General features: G+C 36.5%; 1 protein-coding gene across 1 annotated transcript; it reads left to right on the forward strand.

Moving 5' to 3' along the window:
• The first annotated feature begins 1,690 nt into the window (after nucleotides 1-1,690).
• Nucleotides 1,691-16,282, forward strand: EEF1E1 (eukaryotic translation elongation factor 1 epsilon 1). Its single transcript, XM_010017784.1, has 3 exons — nucleotides 1,691-1,887; nucleotides 9,229-9,324; nucleotides 15,627-16,282. Exons 1-3 carry the CDS (start codon nucleotides 1,732-1,734, stop codon nucleotides 15,765-15,767), a joined length of 393 nt encoding a protein of 130 aa, XP_010016086.1. The 5' UTR covers nucleotides 1,691-1,731; the 3' UTR covers nucleotides 15,768-16,282.
• The last annotated feature ends 1,308 nt before the right edge of the window (nucleotides 16,283-17,590 follow it).

Consider the following 17,590-nt stretch of genomic DNA (forward strand, 5'->3'; position numbering starts at 1 on the left):
GAACCCCTTTCCCAACGGCTTCTTACCTCGCCGCTTCCCCTCCCGCCTCCCCGGACCATCCTCTCCACCACTGCTGCGACGGTGGCTGAGACCTCCTCCTCCCCCAAACTCTCTGTCTCCGGGGCGGGCGCTCCTGTGTCGGTCTCAGCTGCCCGTCCCGACTCCGTCAGCTCTTCGCTTGAGCGGGGGTTTCATTTTCTCGAGCCCCTTCCTGCACCGCCCGCCCGAAGTTATGGCTGTAGGGCCTCGCTACCTACTCGTAGATTCTGGAAGCTTCTTCCCTCCGCTTGTGGAACGGTTATCGCGTGTCGTTGGAGGAATGTAGCCTTTAAATGTGCTTGTTCTTAAATCAATTCTCCTTATGCTTTTCTCGCGCCAGCGCAAGTTATGTCTGTGCTGGTGTGGTTAAATTGCATGGAAAAAAGATGCGGTTTTAATATCAATAAGGCATCTGTAGCGAGGAGTTGTTGCTCTTAAATAGTTTGCTTTTTTAAGTAGAAGTCTTGACGTTTTGAAGTTTTTATGGAAATAGTAACTTCAGTAGTTTAAGAGGTGTCTGAGGCCTGAAAAATGTAACATGGGGCTGAGAGTGTTATGGATGTGTAAGGGCCTTTGCCTGGTGCTCTTCGAGAAGGATAACAGAAAAGAAGCTGGTTCCCTTGTGTTTGTTGGTTGGGTTTTTTCCCCTTAACCTTACTGCTTATGATTAGAGTCCTGAATATCAATATATGCATTCTTCGGTTGCAAAGGCTCCCTTGTTTATTTGACAGCCTGAGTGGTATTTTAATGCTATTGCTGTAAAGCAGAAGTCTGAAAAATCAAGTAACTGGATCGGCCTGTAGTTTTCCAGACTGCATGTTGAGAGAAAAAAGTGAATAGCAGTCAAAGACTCTTAGTACAGCTACAAAACGAGTATTATGGTTTCGGCTTATACCTTGTGTTAATTAAATCGGAAGGTTGAGGCTCCTCTGTGTGATCAGATACTTTGGAAAAAGAAAGTATTGCATTTTAATCAGTTTCTTTTGTCTTTTGATGTTGTTAATGACTGAATGTGCTTTAGTCTGTTGCAGTTAGTTTCAATTCATTCACTTAATCTTTGATTCTTAGCAGTTCAGTTTCTTTTCCCACAGTTTAGTATGTAGTAATGTCACTGACAAAAGACATGGTTAAAGGTAGAGGTGTGTTGTGTTGTCCTCCCCTGATACCAGTGAATTACTAACTTCTGTCACAGCATTTGGGAATAGAATAGTAAGTATGAATAAGCACTTTGGTAAGCCTTGCTGCTGTGGTCTGCTCAAGGGAGAAGTTGGATGCTGCTGACTTTACAGTCTTAAGTCAGAGTCCTGAATTTGAAAATAAGTTAATTACATTTCTGCCAGTGTTAGAATGAGCAATACTATTTATTGCTAATATAGGCAGAATTTGATTAATTTGAGCTAGAGGTATCTTGGTTTGTACATGTGTTAAATACATTTCTTCTATAAAAACTGAAAGTAAACCATCCCAAAAAGTAAAAAGAGAATATACACTTGGTTTTGATGTTACCACCTTTACTATCAATTTTTCTAAATTCCAGTATATTGCTTTAAAGATCCTTTAGAGTAGCTACTAAAAAGAAAAAAAAAAAAACCCAAAAACCGACACCCAAAAAGCTATTCTTACTGCATTTTTTTTTGTCTATTCTAGGTTCCTGTTCTTCAAACAAACAATGGCCCTGGTCTGACAGGAATAATGACCATAGCTGCCTACCTAGTTAAACAGGCTAAGAAAGAGCAACTGCTTGGAAGTACCGCAGAAGAGAAAGCTGTCGTCCAGCAATGGCTGGAATACAGAGTGACTCAAGTAGATGGAAGCTCTAGTAAAGAAGATACTAGGATAATTCTGAAGGTAAGGAGTACTTAATTACTTTGCCACTGAATTTTGGATTGACTAGACCTTGAAGAAGATTACAGTGCTAACGTGTGTGTGAGCAACCAATTAATAAAACTGAGCAAATGGTGAAGACTTGGCAGTATCTCTCAGTACTGCCTTTTATTCTGCTTGCTGCTTTTCATGTTTATTGAGAAAAATACCCCAAAAACCGGAAACAGGAGAGAAAACAGCTTCAACTGTAAAGTATGGGAAGTGGGGCTCTTAGTGTTTTATGGCTGTAGCGCTGGAAACTACCCAGGATGTTCCAGATAGTTAAGAGGTTGTTCAGCTGCCTAGTCTCTTATTTGCCATGTAAGATGACAGCTTCTTACAATCTTCCTAAACCTCAGCTATAAACAAGTTGGTGTTGTGTTTCAAGATAACGCTGCTCTGACTATTTTAAGAGCGATTCTTACTGATTTGGTAATTATGGAATACAGGCCATACTTTATATTGTGGTAACTGATACTGACACCAAAAGGAGTTACTGGACAGAATTTATGTGTTGAAAACTGAAATCATAAAGGAACTCTGCAAAACTGCCTTTCTTACAGGGGTACTTTATATGGAGGCTTTAGTCTGCTGTAGATGTTTCTTGTAGTCTGAAGCTTACTTTCTCTTAAGCATGTGGGAACAGAGAAGAGGATCTCAAGGGTCACTCTGTTATTTGAGCAAGGAGTAGATAGCAAAACTTGCTCTATTTTCCTCTTTCTTGTGACTAGTAATTGGTATTTTTGAAGTCATGTGGGAACAGAGCTTGACGAGAAAATTAGATTTACACTGTTAAGTGCTAAGGGCTCTGTTTAATAAGTGTGTATGAAACTAGTGAAATTCAGTCAATTTTTGAAGTATTTATTTTTTTTCTAATTTTAAAGGTATATTTTAGATGGCAAGTATGGAATGCTAAGTGCTACTGTTGAGTATGGGTTTAGAAATAGCTTTGTGACATGCAGTGTATTAGGAAAGTTGATTTTACTTGAGGCTAACAGTCTTTAATTAATGCTTCTGACTTGTTAGGTGTGGCAAGTCTGAGTCAACTAGAACTATTGCGGAAACCAAAGATAAACTGAAGCAGTGTTCAAGAGTTAACATGTGTTACTTAGTCAAAGAAGATCTTACATCTTATAATCGTGCAAACAAAATCTTGTTAGTAGTCTCTTGTTCTTTTCAAACTGACAACCTCCTTGATCTTGAGGACTTTGAATATCATGCCTGCTTTACAAGGAGCAACTTGGTGAAAGCTCTAAAGAACCATTTTTCTCCCATACGCCCCATATAATCTGAGTTTTCTAGATCTCACTGTAGCTATTTAATATTTTCCATCGGTTAAGCATCAGTTTGTTTCTGATTACGTTGCTTCTCTTTTTGTAACATCACTGCTCTTATTTTCTACATAAAAATGCTATCAAAAACTTTACAGTCATGGTTACTCTACAGATACTGCATGAAAACTGTCTACCCTTTGGGATTTCTGGAACTTGATTGAAGGAGGCATTGACTAATCATGGTTTAACTTCAAGTTTACCTATACTTCGAACAGGTGGTATGAGGTGGTGGCCCTCAGAAGTTGCTGTTGTCTAATTAATGTTGTTTTAAAAAAATCTTTATAGCAGGTATTACATCATTTCAGTCATTTTTTTCAAACAAACTTGTGATGCCTTTTGTTCTTTCCCAAACTGTGAAAAGACCATATGAGAGTAAATAAATAACTTCTATTTACCTTTCTTGCTCTTCTGTCATACAAAAAACAAAAGCAAGTTTTCTGTCTTGTAACACAGTACCCCTCCTCTGGATAGCTTAAGTGATGATACCTTCTTTGTCAGCACACACGTGTGAGTATTTGCAGTACTGCATTTGAATATTAAACCAGACACAGGGATACGATGGTTTCATGCTGAAGCTGGTATCTCTTTTCAATTTTAGTCTTGGAAGCATTGGCAGTGTAGAAAAGACAATATACTGAAACACAAAGACGTAGATAAATCAAGCGTTTCCAAACAAAGCAAAATTTCCTTACTGAGAAACGGTGTCAAGGGAGAATCTCTGCCTTTAAGTATCATCTGATGGATATTACAACTTTAAAATTTTCCTATGGATTTTTTTTTTCTTAGCAGATGTTGAATAACCAGAATTTATTTTGCAGAGGGCTGCTGTGGAATTGTTCCAGCACTAATAATTTCATAGCATAGCAATTAAGATTTTTTTTTTTTTTCCTTTCTTTTAATTTGTTCTCTTGCTACCATGATTAATCAGAAAAAGAGGCAGCCTACCATTAAAGTATACTATGCCAAGAGGGAGTACGGGTGAAAAAAAAATTAAAAACTAAAATAGGGAGGGAAGTCTGAGGTTGTAGTTTTACAACGTGTCTGGAATATACAATGGCAGTCTTGGGACAGCTGCAGCCTAGAGCCACAATTTATAATAAGCTGCCAAAAACAGTTCAGTTACTTCTGCTATAAACTTTAGGCTGCCTCTCTTTAACCCTTAATTGAGGTGATGTGGTTCTGAAAAATGTCAGTAACTGGTTTAATGTTTGCTAATTTGATCAGGAAGGGGTTTCTGTAGCCCTTAGGAAAATAGGTTCTTAAGTTGTTCTTACCGATGTGTTGACTAAAGCTGTTACTTGGCATGAAAGCAATCATGAAGTAGTCAGACCATCTCAACCAGTTTTTTTTATTTTCATTTAGAGCAAATGCCATGTTGTTCAGAACTGGCCAATGAAACTGCTCTTGGAGTTTGGTCTTTGATTTAGGCTCCTGTGCTGAACAAAATAAACAGGAGCAGTACCTTTGGGCTGTTCTTCAGCTGATAGGTAGGAAAGATGACTGTTAATAGCAGTGATAGCATAATATTCAATGCATTATGTTAACTTTGTTGTCCACAGGATGAGAGTATTTGCTGCTTTGATACTTGGATAATGGTAAATGAAACTGCATAGGAAAACTAGACAATTACTGAGGAGTTGTGCCTGCTAATTAACAGTCTTTCTACTCTTCCAGGAAGGAATTGAGAATGTTTGTGAAACATTTGTGCTATCAGATGTCCACTTAGATCTTAATTAATTCAATTCAGGAGATTTGCGTGTCTGCTTTGTCAGTTTTAGGTATTTGAAACTTGAGTTCTTCCCCCCTACCCCGTCTTTAGCAGCATATGCTAAATAGCTGTGACCTTGTACTTGAATTCACTATAGAAATCTCTAGATTTTGAAGGATAATTATAGCAAAGAATTTTTGTGTTCTACTTTCAGTTTCTTACACAAAAAGTGTTGCATGATTTCAGCTAGTTTTTTCCCAGTTTCCTGTGCTGTCTGGCTATAAACATGAAATCCAATTAGAAATCTGAGTAAGAGAGTTTCAATTCTTATTTAATGTGCTTGCTTGAAAAATTACTGTTTCCACAAATACATAAGCAGATTAATCCCTGCTCTGTCCATGCCATTAATCCACGGTTCTCATACACTGTTTTTTGACAGTCTTCTAAATGGGATGCCTACCTGCTTTGGCAAGCTTGTCCAGCAAGCATTTATTAAACTTCAACTCTCTGTGTTCGCTTTTCTCCCGTTTCTGTTAACACCAGGATATTTTTGTGCACTTAGAGGTGTAAAAGATTGAATTTTGATTATTTGAGCAATGTTTCTTGAGTATTTTTATTTCTCTTACAGGAAACTTGGTATGTTGAATATAATGCTCTTCCAGACCAGGCTTAGCTCATAGTTTGCCAGTTAGAGAAGTCTTGCGTGAGAATCGAAAATATGCCTATGCCCCAGCAGTGCAGTTCTCCTTTTCTTGGGTATGGCTGCAGAGTCCTTTCTTGAGTTCTGCATTGTCAGAGGCTTTCCTGACACATTTGAGAGTGCTCAGCTCTTTGCATGATGTGATACCAAGGCATTTAGGGCATAAATGACCTTGAGAGTATTGCTGATTTCAAGGATGTGCTGCTGTGCACACACAATATGGGCTGGACAGACATACACACAACAGTGGTGTGCTGTGGACAAAATATCCGAAACAATATCAGTATGATTAGATCCATTGTCAGCTATTGAGTTGTCGTAAGAAGCATTTGTTACTTATCTGAGCTACTGTCTTGACTTGCAGTGACTGGAAGGGATTCAGTTGTCTTAATGGATGAGTTGGATTACAGATAATTAAATTGCGTATTTAAAAAAATAGTAAATGATACTGTGGGGTAGCCAGAAGTGTGCCGTGGGTGGGTTGTGTTGAATGTCACTCCAGATGTGGGCTGTAAATTGTAATTTTTTCCATAAAACAAGCAAATGGGAATCCATTGGTTAGCCCATAAATGATGCAACATCTCTTCTTCCTGTTGCTTTTTCCCCCTTTATACCCAAAAATGGAATTTGAATTGCTGTGGTGGTTCAGTGTATATTAGTGCATCAGACTGCAGTTATGCCTTAAGTACCTGTTTGAAATACGAAAAAGGGCTTCCTGAGGGACTGCAACGATAAGTGCATACAGATACAAGCGATTTCCAAGTCTATTTCAGTCATTTAATAGTGGGATTGTATATATGTAATCAGTTTAAGTAGTGATGGTCAATACGTTAAAGACAGTGGTACAAATGACAGCTAACAGACCTGAGTTTCCTGGATGTAATAGAAACTCTCATACAGTTTTGTATTCATATTCTCATTAATCTTTCCAGGACAGGATCACTAGTTCAGTATAATACCATGATCACTTAAGAAAGCTTGACTTTAACACAGAATTTTTACACAGTTGGCTATTAGCCAATAATCTAATTATCTATGGGAAACAAACTCATGAGGCAAGATTAACTAGATGTTCCTAGTGCACATGAAAAAAATTGTACCGCGGTGTTTCTGAATTAGTTTGACTTACAGGATGAAATCATCTGTCTGTGTTTTATGGGAGGAAAGTACACGTTTAGTAAGAGAATTGAAAACTAGTACTAATTTATCCAAGACTAAACCATTTTTGCCAAATTCCATTTATTCAGTTAACTGACTTCCTAAAATTCCATGAATAATAAATAATTGTTCACCCTGTAATGGCTTACTTTGCCTTTTAAAGTTTTAGGATTTTTTTTTTTAATTGATGAATATTCTGTGTATACATGCACAGTATAAAATTTTGAGCAGGGAAATAACTGTGTTTGTGCCTTCACAGATAATGAGCTTTTTAGTTTATGAAATCCTGATTCTTCAGCTTAGACTAAGAAGAAAGAGGGGAGGGAGGGTATAATTTCAGCTGTGTTACTTCTTACTACAATGCATGTTGAATTTATGGTTAATCAAAGTGAAAAACACTGGTCAGAATCTGTGTCGGAATAGATGAGTTCATTATTTTAATTATTCCTTTTTTCTAGTAGACAGATCTCTGGGATATGTTTGGGGGTTTTCTTTCCTGTACACTTTTTCTTGTTAACATGGCATTTGCCTTTGTGATGCGTGTATGAAATTCCACAGAATGGTAGTTACATGCTTAAAGTAATCTGAGAGCTAACTAACATGAGCAAAGCAGTAAACCGGTCTAAAGGAAAGCTATATAGCCAGGGGCAGATGACCTTACAGAATTTTAACTATGCAGGGGTTAATATTTTTCCCTGATTTGCTCAAATAAAGGAAATCAAAGCAGCCATGAGGATGTTTAAATACTACAGAAGTACAGCAGTTCTGTCATGAAAAGGTTATCAAAGAAGTATAAGGTGTCATAAAGGAGTCAAACTTGTTAAAAACAAATGAAAGGTTAGATGTTTTTGTCTCAGCATTTTAGTTTTGTGGTTTGGTTGTTCTTATGTATGTACTGTAGCATATCTCTGTAAAATTGTGGAACCACAAAACTTCAATTGCTTATGGCTAAATACAATTTTTAAATTGTTCAGTAATTATTAACCCCCCCTCCTTGCCCGAGACTGTTTTTTAAAATAAAAGATTGCCTTGATATGGAATGTGCTATAATTGAGACCAAAAAACTATTTCAGGGATATTTTGAGAAATATTAGCTATGTGTGAGCTTCTTGCCTTTGTTTCTGGGGCAGGGTAGCTTAAGGAGACTGCTGAGGAAACAGGAGGGCATTTACTACAAGTATTTTCAACCAGCAGAGGAATACTAAAAGGGGAGTTAACAAGTTATAAGAACTAAAGCTTGCTTATGCTAAAATCAGGGTTAATATAGATAATTTTGTTTGCTGCTGTATTTCTTTCTTCAGAGCGAAGCAGGGGGCAGAAAGGTACATAAATTCAATAAGAAGGAGGTAAGATGTGGGGAAAAGGAGGGAAGTAAAGAGGTAGAGGTGATGGGCAATGCCTGTAATATCAGAAGTGATAGGCTCATTGTTTCTCAAGTGTATCAGCCTCCTGTTTTCAAGCAGGGAGTGACTGCATACAAAAAGCCATGAAAAAGGGTTGTTCAGTAATACAGAGTTGAAATAATTATTCACTGAACCTAAATGGAAGCCTTCTACTACCTGGCCTTATAGCCTCTGATATGGAATAGTTGAGAGAAATGATCTTAAAATGCTGAAGCAATATGGACTCTTTGTATGGACTTAGATAGGAAGTGACTTGAGAGTATCGATCATTAAGAGTTGCTAGCAGTGATTTCAATGTTAATAAAAGCAGGTGTCAAATGATACCAACGTATAGGTATCCGTTTTCTGGCACTGAGCTTAAAACATGTTATCTCCTACCCTACAATGCCTTTATTTTTCCCTGATTTGTACACATTTGTAGTTCCAGAACCTTACCAACCAGCTGCATTAAGTCCTGGAGGACAGGAGAAGCTGCTGCTGGAAGAGCAATATGTTCTCCTTTGATTATAGGACTGTATTTTCCTTGTATCAAATGCTAAATGTCGAACAGCAATGCTTCTGAGTCATATGTGCTAACAATAAACAAAAAAAAACAAAAAACGCAAAACTCGGCTCTTGGTTTTGGAGTTCCAGTAATTTGGAGCCAAGAAGACAGATCTGAAAGTATTTGTGTGGAGTCAGATTGAAATGTAGAATAAATCACACTTGTGTTTACAAAAATTTGAGCGGATATAACTGGAGGAATTATAAAAAATTACGTGCCTGCAGCAAGCTGGCTAGCACTGAGTTTAGAGACCAACATTTAAATTTTATTGAATCCTCGCTGTCAAAGAATGATGATAGTTTTTTATCTTGACACTTTTCTTCTTTTTTCTCCTTTGCTGAGTAGTGCTAAATTGAAGCTGGCATTTATTTTATATGCATGGTCTCCAGAGGAATTTTTCTATTATTTTTAACAATTGCCTTAAAATTTTGTCTTACAAAGTCAATACTACAGCAGTACAATGACTTCTTCATTTTCAGGATCTTAACATACACCTTGAAGATAAAGTCTACCTTGCAGGAAACGTTTTTACCTTAGCAGACATTCTGATGTACTATGGATTGCATCATGTCATGGTAAGTGTTATTTACGTTATTTTTTTATATGTGCAACTGTCATAATTGTTGTTTGTCTAAAGGACAGTTTGTTGTAGAAGGTGACCTACTGAATTGCTCAGTGAAAGTCACAGAATGAAAATTGAGAGATTTTTTAGAAGAGCTTCAAATAAAACTTGGGTTTAAATTGTTTTTAGTTTGGGGGTGGTTTTTTGTTTGGGTTTGGTTTTTTTTGGTGGGTTTTGTTTTTGGGGTTTTTTTTTGTTTGTTTGGGTTTTTTTGCTTAATATTTAGCTATGGGTCTTTCAAAAAGTGTATTATCTGTAGTATTCTGAATGCTTTAGTTACCTCTGTGTAACATGGATGATACCCGTCCCTCAGATAGGCATGTGTGTCTAAGAATAAATGAATTAAATCAGCTGGGTGAATAGTTACTTTATACTATTAAAAATGAGGCTCTGGGGGAAGAGTGCAAGAACAGTACACTTCAAAAGGCAGGCTGAGGCAGAGAAGGGGAGGGAAGATCAAGTAATGAAAAACTACCAAAAATAAGAACTTCAACTGTTGAGGAGTAAATCCAAATGAGAAAGCGTGAAGCAGAGGAGCAGGAAGGGAAGCTTCATTGCAGAAGGTTTTTGAAAATATGTTGGAGTAAGTCACCTAGAATTAATTCTGTTAAACCATATTTGCCTTGTAAAACATCTTTAGTAGAATAGATGTGTTGACCGGAGTGTCAGAATGGGTTATCCTCCCCATATGATATGTAGACAGAAAACGTGTAAGTACTTTCTAAAAATGACTGTATATGCTGTAGGAGAGTATGAGTTCAAATGAGACTTTTTTTAAAAAAGAACTTGGGGGAAAATCAAGCATATTTTAAAATTAGAGTTTGCTCTAGAGTAGACCACCTAATCAAGAAGAAAAGCTACAAGTTATTGCTTTGGGAAATAGAACAGATGGTAAAAACAAATGACTTGGTGCTCCTGGGTGCCTTCAACCATCCAGACACTACTTGGGACAAGTTTATAGTACAGCATCTGTTTCTGAAATGTTTGACTTCATGGAAGATCATTTACTGAATCAGAAGGGTATAAAGGGCAAATAATGGGGTGGCTATCCTAAATAAAGAGGAAAATTCCTAGAAGCTGCTAGCTTGGAAATGCATGTATTTTGAAGGTTTCAGAATTGATTAATATAGGTTCCTAACTCTAAAGGTAAAAACTTGAACTGAGCATCTTCTGATTTATTTTTATTATTTTTCCTGTGATGAGAGTACATCCAGACTTGCAGCTCTGCCCTAAGCTTTGGTGGGGAAGCTGCTGTATCTCTTAACGTGATGTGGTCTAGTGAAGCAGTTTGTCATGTGCATTACCATTTCAACTAAGCTGTGTGCAAAATACCAATCAATGCTTCCTCTAATCCTTCAAGAGAGAAGGTAGAAATGGGAGGCATGGAGAGGGAGACCCACAGTTCTTGCTGTCCATCAAGCTGTTTAGAACATTGATCTGAAAATACTACTGATAATGACCTTCGGGCTTAATCTCTTTGCTTTTGATAGACTAACAACTACATGCTAATACAGACATTAGTAACAAAATACTGTATTAGTGGCATACCTTGATTGTTCTGAATGAGCCAAGTATTATCCAAACTTTAAAAACCTTCTGGTGCACCTTTCGTTGGAAAGGATTTTAAGAACACAGTCCTATTGAACACTTCTTCACCCCCAGTTTCATCTTCCTTTCTTAGTGTTTCTGAATATAGATCATACATCTTTGTATTACTTTCCTCCTCCCACCTTCATTAATGAGTGAAAGTCAGATCTACAGGTAGTGTTTCAGGTTTTTTGCAGACTTGTCTATTAATTAGAAATACACACTTGTAATAATAAGGAAGGATCTAAGTTGTGTATGTTTTTGTTTTGCATCATAATATAGGTCAAACAGCCTAAGAGTGTAATGCTCGATACTAAGTTTTTTGAAGCAGTGTGATTTACATTGTCATATGTAATTCCATGTATCTGATATAAATATTGTTGTCTTAGACACTTTGATTAGTTAAGTACATGTGGATAAATGTAATGAACAATGAAGTTCTACTAGGTTAAAGCATAGATTGCAGAGAAAACATGAATTTGGAAGTATTGCTTAAGGATAGCTCAGGCAATCAGTAAGCATTAAATTCCCCCTGTGGTAATGAACTTGTTTCCCGATGTTTTTATTCTTAAGTATTTTCAAACAGCACAAGTCTAGTTCTATTTAAGAGAAATAATCAATACAAAACTTTGTCAGAATCAAAGAGGTAGTCTCAAAATCTGTATGTCTGATTTGAAAATTTCTTTAATAAGGCCTAGAAAATAAGTTATGGGTGAAATTCAGATCTGCAAATGGAAGATGCCTCAGTCAAAGTTTCAGGGTCAAATCAAGTACAGTCAAGTACAAAATAAACTAAGTTGTTCTCCTCGGATCAGAGCTACTAATGCCGAAGTATAATGAGAATGCACTAGGAGCTTGTTTTCCACTTATTTTTTTCCATAGTGAACATTTCCTGTAATAAACAGATTGCTGTGAATTTTTGTTAATATTCACTGATACGCTGCTTTTCTTAATACTGAGGTGACAGGCTTTCCTTCTGAAAAATCATGCTAGAAATGGTACTTAAACTGAATTACAAAACCAATTTCACTTCAAAGAGAAGATTTAATTTTAAGCATGTTCCTTTAACAGTAAAAAAATTAGTCAAAACTATGTGAAAGTACATGAATTTCATGAAATATACTGTTCAACTGTTTTTGGGTTGGGTTTTTTTTCCCTTTCTCCCTCATTTGAAGGCTAAATTTAAAAAGTGAGGTGGTATCTTATCCATTTCTTAATGCTGAAGAACTTGAGATATAAGCAGGTATTTTTAGACTTTCTGTGCACATTCAGGGTGTGGAATTTCTGCCTCCATCCCTAATGCGACTGAAAGCAAATATAATTAAAGCATGTATATTTATAGCTCTTCTAGAAACTCTTCAAGTTGTGTCGTATGATGGCCACCTTGGTTACCCTTTGTGAGCTTTGTGGTGGAAGAATAAAAGACTTTCTTCTTTTCCTTTTTTTTTTTTTTTTTTTTCCTTTTCCCCCTGACATAAAAAAAAGCTTGTCAAATTGAGTGTCTGCTGCTTTGCTATTAAAATAATTGCTTTAATAGCAAATAATTATTTTAACAGCAGAACAGCAGCCTTTCTTAACTTGGGGGAATTATCTAATTTAATGAGGAAGAACAGAAAATACCCATCTAACAAAATGTTGTAAAAAATGCCATGGAAGTGATCTCTAAACAATTAACCTAAGAGTTATGTTCCAAGTAAAAAGTAGAGCATGCCACAAAGTGCTTTTTAATATATTTCACTGATAGAGTACATTATGTAAATAAGTAAAAATATCTTGCTTGTTGTGCCTAGAGTACAGAAAGGGGTTTTGTTATTAGAGTAGCTGTCTGTTTTGCCCTTTGGATGTTTTTTCACTACACTAGCACAACGGAGGAAGACTAGTTTCCAGACGTTATTTTTGATTTACATAAGGGAAATGGGAAAATTGAAAATTGTCAGTATAAAATTGTGGGAGGAAATACTGTACCTGCTGCAAAATCTGAAGCTTAGTTCAGCATTTTCATAACCAAGTGCTTACCCATGAAAGACTTTGAAAAAGGGCATTGTATTTATAACTTTACATGTACACAACTCTCAGAATTGAAAGTGGTATTTTTGTTACCTGCTCATAATATTTTTCTTCATTTTCAGTAATTTTAGATGGCCTTAGAATACACATGTTGCTCTTCTCATGCTCTGTGTTAATTAGTAAATGGTTCTACAACTTCATACCAAACAGTAGCTTCCAACTACCATTAATTATAACAAACTGCAGATGATCAAAGCATTTTCCCCTAAATGGTACTGCATGGGAGGTTTTGTCCTGAATATCCTGCACTTGCAGAAGCTCAGGCGATTTGTGAAGCACTCAGTGTTACATTTTAATAGCTTCCATTCTTTTTGTAATGAATTTAATTCTGGAGTTTTCCCAGTTATCAGTGTTACTGTTTTCCATTGGGTTAATGCCAATGTAACTCCTATGTTTCTAGCTCAGCAAAAATATGTGGCTGTGTTTTAATTGGTTTGTCTGTGTGATTCTATCAGTCTATACAGCCGTAGGAATAGTGTTTACATTTCCATGCCAGCAGCAACAAACACAGATTTTCTCATACTGCCTGAACTGGAGTTCATAACAGTTCAAAATTGAAGGAATTGTTGAGGAAATACATGTGCAGTGCTATGCTTGTATTGTGGCAGGTGAGTTCTATAGGAAGAATAGCTAGTTGGCTTTAGGAGCCGCTGCAAGATGCCTGCTTTTTCGTTACTGCTGCAGTTATGGTGCTCTTAACTTCCTGTTAACAGAGTTTTAATGCTACATGGTGTTGGTTTAGAATTCCTTCCTCCTGCAACTCCTTGAAATTCTTTTTCCTTGGTATTTTTCCCGTGGCTCATCTTCTAATATATATTGTCTTTTTACCGCTACATACTTAAAGGTTTGCAGTTCTAAGCCAAGTGCTGGGCTGTGTGAAAGGACAGTAAGAAGAAACAGCAAATGTTACAGGCAGATTTTTTTAGGAAACGGCTGGTGCAGCACAAGGTGAAATTTAACATGAGAATTAGTTTTGAACACCGGCTTTTCACTTAAACAGCTGAGTAAATGAATATGTATAGCTCTTCCTGTGATTTAAAGTTTGCTGCAACATATTTGTTTACAGCTGTCCTGTGCCCAAGATGAAATTTGAAGTGCACCTGCATTATTCATAAAATCTGGTGTTTGGAGAACGAGGCATAAGGAATATGCCATCTGTTTAGCTTTTGAGGAGGGGATTAACCTTGATTAGCTTTTGAAGTCTAAACATGAGAAGTATTAGGCATGTCTAGCTAGCGATTTGTCTGTTAAAACTATCCTCTACAGGTGTGCCCTTTATCATTGATTGCAGGTGTTGTCAAGATGGCTAAGTTAAGCTTGGTGGGTAACTTAGCTAACTGAAAATGAAGTGAGATGAATCCCATGCTGCTTGATTTAAGTATTGGTGAGATGAGATAGGGTAGTTGATGTGGGGATCGCATTTATTCTGACACAGTTTTCATAGTCTGTTTTGAGGACTATGTGATTTGTAATTCAGTTGTAGTAGCATAATGTGAGGAAACAGGCGATTTTCTAAACTGATAAGCTAACTCCATTACAGAGGAATGAGGAGACCTAAAATTGCTGATCAAGGAGCAGTAATACAGGTAATAGAGGATAGGAATAGTTCTTCTACAGCTGGCTTGAAAGATTCTGAAGTAATAAAAGACTTCGGTGAAGCTCTGAAGATGTTGGTGACGTGAACTTAGAAGGCTTTGAAAGGTATAGTTAAGATCTGTAATTGTGTATGACTTTATCTGAGCCAGTCCTCTAATAAAAGTAAAGGTAGGCTTGAAGCTTTTCATTAATTTTGGCCACAATTCCTGAGGCAAGGAGCCATTGGAATACCTGTATCACAGTTGGAGGCTTCTTCCTGTCTGCTCTTGCAGCTGTTTAGATTTGGGTTAAAATAAACAAGTGTATGTGCTGTTGACTTGAGAGCACAACAGGACCTCAAAATGTAGGAGTAAGTGATAGTACTTTAATATGTTTATGAAGCATGGACAGGTTTCCAGTTTGGTTTACTGTAGTAATTTGAATCATTCCATTGCTGACAATGTGAGCTAGCACATCTGAACAGTTAAATGTTAAGCTATGCTGTTTCTTAGTAGCTATTGTATAAACACAATTTTGAAAACAACTTTGAATTTTTCTATCCAGTCTGAAATTGCCTGAAAAAAATCTATTGCTGTACTTAAAATACACCTTAAAATAGAAAGCAGTCACTTTGCTGATAAGATTGCCTGCTAGATTAATGTGAAAGGCTTGTGTCTGTTGCGGAACTCTTCCCTGCACCCCCAATGATGAATGCTAACCCCATAAATAGATAGATGCATTAAATTCAAGCAGGCTTGAATTTAACTCTTTTAACCTCTTTATAATGCAAATGTATATTCCACCCTCCAGGTCTGTTCATTTGAGTAAATTAAAAGTAAATCTATATTTTGGGATGTGAATTTTCATATGTGAAGTTAAGATAAAATACTGCTGGACTGTAACAACTTCTTATGCAAGTTGGAATCAGCTGTAAAACTATCCACTTTTATTTTGCCTTACCACATGTTTGACACTAATGATGCAGTGCCTTCTTTTATTGGTGCCTTGTGTTTCTTCCCCATGCAGGTGGACCTCACAGTGCAAGAAAAGGAGGAATACCTTAATGTGTCTCGTTGGTTCAACCACATTCAACATTATCCAGGTGTCCGGCAGCATCTGTCTAATGTAGTCTTTATCAAGAACAGATTATACACTAATGCTCATTAAGGAAACTCTTAATGTCATGTCAGAAGGGTGTTTGGGAGTTTAGAAGTTATACTGTCCAAAACCACTAACTTGCAAATAGTGGTTTGTAACCTTCTGTATGTGAACCAAATCTGTTGATGCCTCAGATAATAGAATTGCATTGAATTGCTGTTGTTCATTCAAGAATTTGAACTTATTAAATTGTATCATGTATCTGATTAAATGCAACAAAGGTAGAAAGATGAAAATTGAGTTTTAAGTCACTATTTTTTAAAAATGAGAAGTTCTTTCAATTAAGCATTCAAAGGTAATAACGTGGTCCTTATAGGAAAGAATTTATTTTCCTTCAATTATTCACTCCTTTTGCTATTTATTGAATTTTTATGTATGTCATGCTTTCTTTTCATTTTATTTTCCATGGATGTTTACACTAGTTTTGTAAAAGTTAAGAGCTATATTGTGTGCCAAGGATGTGAAAAAGGGAACATGCAAATGTTACAAAGTATTTATGTGACTGAATAAATTATTTTAAAACTCTATAGTCTTAATTTGACTGTGGAACTTCTTAGTAGTTCTACAGTAAAGAAAATGAAAATTTTGTTTCACCTGCTGCTTCATTTTGCAGTATATGGACTTCTGATTCTAGAAGTGTTTTCTTTCAAACTGGGTAACAAAGGTTAGCATTCTTTCAAGATTTCTGCATACATCTTGCTTCATATGCTATTTCCATACAAGTGCAAATGCAAGTTTTAAGATAAAAAAACCTCAAACCACACAACAGGAAAAAAACAGCCTCCCTCTCAGCTTAAGATGATAATGAGGTCCTCTGTGAAGTTCACGCTCAGTGTTGGATCAGCAGACATTTGGACAGCGTTAACGTAATGCCCTAAGGATACACCTGAACTGGGTAATTACCTTCTGTGCAATTCAGTTAACATTTCTTTTAAAATGCTGAAAGCAATATAAAAATATTTTGATACTTTAATTGATAAACTTCCATTTTGATTTCTACAACAGTATGCATCAAACAACTTCAGTTGTACATTCTTTTGTCTTAACCTGTGTGCCAGTTTAGAAGCCTCCCACCCCCATAAGGCAAATATGAAGATAACTTGCACAGGTGTTTGAGCCTTAGGAAACAAGTAGATATTAAAATCTATCCTAACACATAATAGGATAGGAGAAATCAGCATAAGTAACCTTATCTTGCACAATTCCAGGCTCTCTAGTAGGTGTTTTCTGTATATACATAATTTCTTCAGAGGGTTTACAGGCACACTTACTTTCAGGAATGTCTTGTATTTTTAACAATACTTGTTTGGTTTGAAAAAGTTCTTACTGTTTCCCAGAGGGCTTGATTCTTAGCTTCTAATATCTCTCCTATTAGTTAATTTTCTTCCTTGCAGTTTAGAAGTAGGCCTCATGTACTTGATTATGAAGATCTCATTGAAATCATGAGATCTGCTCAAGAATTGTGGAGTAGGCTTTAGCACAAATGTACATTTGAAACTTCATACTCAAAACTTTTCACATTTGACTACCTGAGGGTTTTGGGGTTTTATTGTCAGTACTTGCACTCTTCATTCATTGTTACCCAGTAAAATGTATATAAGCGAGTTTGCTTTTTTTTTTTTTTTATCCCTACTTATGGTTGGAAGAAAGTGATGATGAGACTTGGAAAAACACATTCTACTGCATTCTACTATGTTGAACCATTTCCTGTTTCTGAGGGGTAGCATGAATGGGAATTCATGTATTTGGTTGGAGTTCGGGGAATTTCCATGTTCATCTTGCAGGCATTGGTTTTATATACACTATTGTGAGTGAGAATGATTGAAGCTTTG

The sequence above is a fragment of the Nestor notabilis genome, unplaced genomic scaffold (assembly GCF_000696875.1).
Source record: "Nestor notabilis isolate BGI_N333 unplaced genomic scaffold, ASM69687v1 scaffold18137, whole genome shotgun sequence".
Taxonomy (NCBI): domain Eukaryota; kingdom Metazoa; phylum Chordata; class Aves; order Psittaciformes; family Psittacidae; genus Nestor; species Nestor notabilis.